Source organism: Oncorhynchus kisutch, linkage group LG5 (assembly GCF_002021735.2).
Source record: "Oncorhynchus kisutch isolate 150728-3 linkage group LG5, Okis_V2, whole genome shotgun sequence".
NCBI lineage: Eukaryota > Metazoa > Chordata > Actinopteri > Salmoniformes > Salmonidae > Oncorhynchus > Oncorhynchus kisutch.
In genome coordinates, this window is record NC_034178.2 from 61,152,346 (window position 1) to 61,159,125 (window position 6,780).

A 6,780-nucleotide genomic window follows, 5' to 3' on the forward strand; every position below is an offset into this window, starting at 1 on the left:
ACACTCAAGACCCAAACTGTTATATACCTATATCTAATCCTGCCCTGCCTTTCTAAAGTCTTTGAAAGCCAAGTTAATAAACAGATCACTGACCATTTCGAATCCCACCGTACCTTCTCCGCTGTGCAATCTGGTTTCCGAGCTGGTCACGGGTGCACCTCAGCCACGCTCAAGGTACTAAACTATATCATAACCGCCATCGATAAAAGACAATACTGTGCAGCCATCTTCATCAACCTGGCCAAGGCTTTCAACTCTGTCAATCACCATATCCTTATCGGCAGACTCAACAGCCTTGGTTTCTCTGACTGCCTCACCTGGTTCACCAACTACTTCTCAGACAGAGTTCAGTGTGTCAAATCGGAGGGCCTGTTGTCCGGACCTCTGGCAGTCTCACAGGGTTCAATACTCAGGCCGACTCTTTTCTCTGTATATATCAACAATGTCGCTCTTGCTGCGGGTGATTCCCTGATCCACCTCTACGCAGACAACATAATTCTGTATACATATGGCCCTCCTTTGGACACTGTGTTAACTAACCTCCAAACAAGCTTCAATGCCATACAACACTCCTTCCGTGGAGTTGTGCATAGCCCATCTGTAAATAGCCCACCCAATCGACCTACCTCATCCCCATATTGTTTTTTTTACTTTTCTGCTCTTTTGCACACCAGTATTTCTACTTGCATATCATCATCTGCACATCTATCACTCCAGTATTAATTTGCTAAACTGTAATTACTTCGCTACTATGGCCTATGTATTGCCTTACCTCCTCACTCCATTTGCACACACAGTATATAGACATGATTTTTTTATATTGTGTTATTGACTGTACGCTTGTTTATTCTATGTGTAACTCTGTGTTGTTGTTTGTGTCGCACTGCTTTGCTTTATCTTGGCCAGGTCGCAGTTGTAAATGAGAACTAAAAATAAAAACCTTTCAAATATTCTAAGCCAGACCAGATAAACAAAACAGCCATCTATCTTGCCACAACCTTATCCAACAATCTTATCCCAAGACCCAACTTTGGGTCCCCATCACTAGGCAAACAGTAATTTAAGGAAATACCTAATCTGCAAAGGGATTTGTGGTTAGATTTAACTTAAATTGTTCTTATTTCTGTAAAGTACAAGTAACACTGTAATTACATTTATTTTTACCTTTATTTAACTAGGCAAGTCAGTTAAGAACAAATTCTTATTTTCAATGACGGCCTAGGAACAGTGGGTTAACTGCCTGTTCAGGGGCAGAACGACAGATTTGTACCTTGTCAGCTCGGGGGCTTGAATTTGCAATCTTCCGGTTACTAGTCCAACGCTCTAACCACTAGGCTACGCTGTCAAATACTGTAATACTTCAGCTTCCCAACAGAAAGCGGCGCATAATCAAAATATTTTGGGAAATATGTCTGGGAAAGTCATTGCAGTTGTAAAACAGTGGATGTCTTGTATTTGAAGTGTGTATTTCTCTATGTGTGGATTATAATATCTACAGTTCCCCATCTTCTCTTTTAACGGTGCAGCTCGAATCTTCCTAAATACTTATTTTACTTCCTCTCACCCAGCAAACACTAAATAGATCATTAAAGGTAGAGTCAGCGATATGAGATAGATGCAGAAAGTAAATTGGGGCAATTTCTGCAAAACGCCAGTTGAGCCTGGCATTGAACAGCCAGGTTCAATTTCTCTGCTATTTTGGTGCCCTCTACCTTGCAGCGCGAAGTGAGCATATGCACATGCGCAGATACTGTGTGAGAGCGAAGTCCTTCATCTCACTCATGTCAATATCTGCTCGTGATTACGTCATTTCGCCGAGTCTACCTTTAATGGTTTCTGATTTCAACCGCTCCACTAGATGGAGGATCCATGACACATACTGTATCTTAAGGGAGGCCTCCTGCCAAATCCCAAGAAAAGATATCTGGCGGATTCAAAACCTAGTGATGAGTAAGATTGATATCTTGTAAAGTATCAAGTAAGTCAAAAAGTATCATACATTTTCCCAGTTTGCCTTTGGAACACATGTAATATAAAATTGGTCCAGAAGATACAGCAGAAATTGGAAACAGCTGACAAGCAATATCAGTTCACTCTCATAAGTCATAGTGGTTATAATAAGTACCATCTAACAGTGTGTTCCTACACTAAACCTATTCATGTGTGTTACCAATTTATCTAAACATGTATAGGTATTTGATTTCTAGTAAGGACACTGTGAGAAAGTCATATGTTTAAAATGTTACTTAATTGACCTTTCTCTACTATCAGACAGTCATATGTAAGGCACAATCCATTCTGAGGGACTCCCAGCATCCCTTGTTTGATGAATATACAGTATATTGCTTCCCTCAGAGTGCAGATACAGGCTCCCCAAGTTCAAAACAAACAGGTCAAAACTCTCCTTCATGCCAACTGCTATCAGCTTTCTCAATAAACTATATTAATACGGTTAGCTGTGTACATATCGCTGCATGTGTTGTTTTGATGTATATTTATTGCCATGTACTCTATGCTAAATTAATAGCCCGCTGGGGATAATAAAGAGTACTCTACAACAGATCTCAAAGGGGTGTGGAAACACAATCACCTAGATTAACAGGCTAGCAAGACAGAGGATGAGCAAGAGAATATGGTTTGTATGTTACAAAGAAAGTGGAAAAATACTGCACCAATATTTCAGTAAAGCAGTATAATAGCTAATATGATAGAGTTAATAATTTGGTGGTTTCTGTTCAACAAATGTTGTGTGTTTAAGCAGATAGTATCACAACACCACCAATGTTTATTAGTCTGGTTTCACTTGACAAACTTTGTCAAGTGAAACCGAGGTGAAGTCTTCATCTCATGGTCTTGGCACACAATGTCAAGTCTGGGACATCACTTCGATACACAGGGTAAGGGTCTTGGAAAACAATGTCTCGGTCTGGGCCTTGGTCATGGACAAGAGGATGGTTTTTGTAGTCTCTCAACCCATGTGGTCGAGATACACCACTGAGTACCAGCTCTTATCGGAGTATTTTAACTAACTCGGAGTGACAACTCAGAAGTGCAGGAAACTACATTTTTCCATATGGAAGCCAGACGGTGTGTTTCCCCCCCATTTTAACTGTCTTGGTCTGATCTATAGTATGGGTCTCTAGAGTCTTGACTTCATCTCTGCGAGAAACATTACGTTTGTTTGAATCCTAACTTTGAATCCTAATCCAATCCGATTGGCAAAACAACCAATATTTACAGGCAAGCACAACAGGTAAAGTTGAGACATGGTAGCGAATGGTTGCAATCAATTGCAATTGTGCTTGCTACTCACACAACATATTTTAAAGCTCACGAGCATTAAAAAAGTTGTTTTATTACATACATATAACTAATACACATATGTATAGCCTACTGCACCAATTACAAGAAAATGCAATCATGATTAAGTATAGCCTATATCTGAACAGGATACATTACTAGAGTTTAGGTTAAAGACTAGGCCTAGTCATACAATCAGCATGAGGTAATCAATCTTTTCTCAGGGATGTACGAGCTGGGACCTCGGTATGTATGAAGAGTTATGGAAACATACAAGATATTTGGATAAATAAGGCATGCCTTTCAAACAGTGTGGTAGGTAAGCAGCGGTAAGTGAGGCACACAAACATTTTGGTTTATTCTGGTAAAAGGTTTTCATCAGAATAGCTGATATTCAGCTCATTTCCTGTGGAAAGTTCTCCATTTGAAATGTAACCAGTCACATGCCATCTAACATGAGACCGCACTTGGACAAAAAACTCAAATCTTTAGGCTTAAAGGTTAGAAATTAAACTATGTTGGCATGTTTTTTAGCTACAGTTGTGTGTGGTGCTATGTATGTGTGTGTGTGAGTGAAACAGAGTTTACATGCCCTCACAATTATATTCCTGTGTATGCGTGTTTGTCTCTGGATGGGCTCATCTCTTCTCTTCCACCAGCATCTGGAGCCTGTCCTCTCTGTAGTGAGGGGTACTCTGGCCAGTCTCAATGGCCTCACAGTCATCTGTAAAATACACTAGGTCCTGTGGGGAGGTCAAACAGTCACACTAAGGCATACACGACATCTCCAACGGCAGAATGCGGATGCACAGCTGACTGAAATGTCGACAGATAATAAACTACAGAAGCAATTATCAGAAATGCTCCAACTCATGTGGTCATTGTCGTTATATAACGGTTGGCAAGACAGCACAAACAGACCTGGAACCAGGCTAGTTATTCCCTGCACCACATCCAGAGTAGGCTATGACAGACCTTTTTTTTTCTTAAAAAATGAATTATTCTGGCTATGAGAGACAGCATGGTTCATTCCTCTGCAGAGCTGAGCAGACATACCCGATAACAGATTCTGTTGATGATTCTGTACAGGTTGGTGACTTTCTGCTTCAACAACACGATCCTGGGTCGCTCTCTGCAGTACTGTGTAGGAAGGTTCTCCATGACATAGAGGAAGTCATGGAGCTTGGTATTGATGCACGAATTCTATAGGGAAATAATAGTGGCATTTTAAATCCTATAGCTCAATGGATATTCTACTATTTTGAATGAAAAAGTTTCACATAAACAGGTTCAGTTACTGAGGCACAACAATGTTTTTATATGAATTTAAATTAATTGGCAAGATATGTTTTTAAGCTTTTGTTGGCATCCAACAACATTATGGAATGTATGCATCTTCTAGTCTACGGCAAACGTAGATATTGCATCACCAACTCATTACAGTTGCTGCAACATAACCCCAATGAGACATCAAATATGATGCAGGTTCACTGTCAAACATTTGTTAAATACTGACGTTTGAGAATCAACCTTTTGTTCACATCAACAGGATGATGTTGAACTATAACAACTCACTTGCACATCCAGAAACAGCTTGGGCAGAATCTCAACGCATGTTTTCTGCAACAGAAAAAGTTACAATTAGAAAACATTTGGATACATTAGGAAACTGTTTTATCAAATCAATAATGTAATTTGGAATAGCTCACCGTGCGATGAAAATTGTGTAGTTTTCCCAAAAGGCCTATTATTTCCTTGCTCAAGCCGAGCACTCGGGAATAGCATGTCGGTGGTGCACAGTCAGCCAACCAAATAAAACTGAAGAAACACAACAAAAGTGCGAGTCTCATCTTTCAACCGTTGTTGCGTCGGTCAAAACAAGCTTATTGTGTTTAGGCAACTAGGTAAGAGCTTTACAACACGAGTGTGCTTCGCCCAGCACCTTTGCAGATTATAGTTGGACAGAAAAAAAAAGTAATGACGTCGAAGAAAAATATTTCACTCTTCAATACATTTTGGAAACAAGTGTATGGAATATGATACGCCGTTTGGGTCTTTGCGTGTCAAAAAAGATACACGTCAAATAACACTTTGATGCGCAACAAAGTGCATCATCCCATTTTGTAACAATCAAAATGTATTAATGCATATATTGTTAACCAAAAATGCTAATTGATTTTGTTCACCCACACCAGAAGCTATTAGGACATGCAGGTTGAAATATCAAACAAACTGAACCAATGATATTAATTTGGGGACAGGTGAAAAAGCATTAAACAATTATGGCAATTTAGCTAGCAAGCTTGCTGTTGACAGCTAATTTCTCGTGTGATATTACCATTGGGTTGTTATTTCACATGAAATGTACAAGGTCCTCTACTCCGACAATTCATCCACAGATGAGAAAGGAATTCGGTTTACCGTTTTATTGATCTCTCTCCTTCCTCTGGTTTCTTCTTATTTTGGATTTAATATAGCTGTTGGCAGCCAACTTTATAGCATTGCTAATACCTACCTAACACCATACCGGATTCGCGAAAATGTATTTTGTCCCCCAACAAACTCGATCACGACATGCAGGTTGAAATATCAAACCGAGGTAAAGACAGTTTCAAGTTGGATATTCGCCTGTAGTTTTCCTTGTAACACGGAACCAATACAGGACTAAGTCTGCACCAAGGGGTTTCTTTTCTGACGGTAGTTGTGCCGTTTGGTATTGAGTTTAGGAGTAGAGGTTTCTCCTCCGTGTGTAGCACTTTATTCCCTGTGTGTGTGGTAACCTCGTTTGGGCGTGTTTCAGTCCCATGTTGTAGTTGTAGTTGTAGTTGTGCCGTTTGGTATTGAGTTTAGGAGTAGAGGTTTCTCCTCCATGTGTAGCACCTTATTCCCTGTGTGTGTGGTAACCTCGTTTGGGCGTGTGTTTCAGTCCCATGTTGTAGTTGAGTTGACTGCTCAATAAACTATTTTGCCACTGGGATTTCCTTGCTCTCCTGCTCCTGATTCCTGCACCTCCCTCCGTTAGGAAGCACGTAACAGAATCCCGCACCCCCCTATGGAATCAGCAGGAGCTGACACGCTCTCCACTTCTATGGAGCAGGAGCGCGTGCAACACCACACCGCCGTTCTCCATCGTCTCGGGACCGCTATGGATCAAGTGATGGCGATGATGAAGAGACGGGAGAGAGGTGGCCTGCCTGCCCCTCCACCGGCCACACTCCAACCAGCACCACCACCTTCTCCCAGCGGTATTCGGCTCGCGCTCCCGAGGGAGTACGATGGGTCGGCTGCCGGGTGCAAGGTTTTTTTTCTCCAGCTGGAGCTTTACCTGGCAACCGTGCACCCGACTCCTTCGGGAAGTGAGAGCGTGAATGCCCTCGTCTCCAGACTCGGCGAAGGACCACTACCCAGAGTTCGGGTGGGCGTCTGTTCAATCTATTGTAGGAGACGAGGAGCGCTCAAGACTTCGTGCTGGAGTTCAGG

General features: G+C 41.5%; 1 protein-coding gene across 1 annotated transcript; it reads right to left on the minus strand.

Annotated features, from left to right (window-relative positions):
- Positions 1–3,335: 3,335 nt before the first annotated feature.
- On the minus strand, positions 3,336–5,323 carry LOC109890289 (cytokine-like protein 1). Its single transcript, XM_020482272.2, has 4 exons — positions 5,010–5,323; positions 4,876–4,920; positions 4,357–4,503; positions 3,336–4,043 (listed from the first exon to the last, which is right to left on the minus strand). The coding sequence occupies exons 1-4, from the start codon at positions 5,148–5,150 to the stop codon at positions 3,939–3,941; spliced, it is 438 nt and encodes a 145-aa protein (XP_020337861.1). The 5' UTR covers positions 5,151–5,323; the 3' UTR covers positions 3,336–3,938.
- Positions 5,324–6,780: the final 1,457 nt, after the last annotated feature.

Bases quoted from the DNA above. Each gene is read 5' to 3' on its own strand.
- LOC109890289 (XM_020482272.2), bottom strand. From the start codon at position 5,150: ATGAGACTCGCACTTTTGTTGTGTTTCTTCAGTTTTATTTGGTTGGCT. The intron at 4,921-5,009 runs GTGAGCTATTCC...TTTCTGTTGCAG, and splicing joins TACACAATTTTCATCGCACG to AAAACATGCGTTGAGATTCT. The intron at 4,044-4,356 runs GTATGTCTGCTC...ACCTCCCCACAG, and splicing joins TCAACAGAATCTGTTATCGG to GACCTAGTGTATTTTACAGA.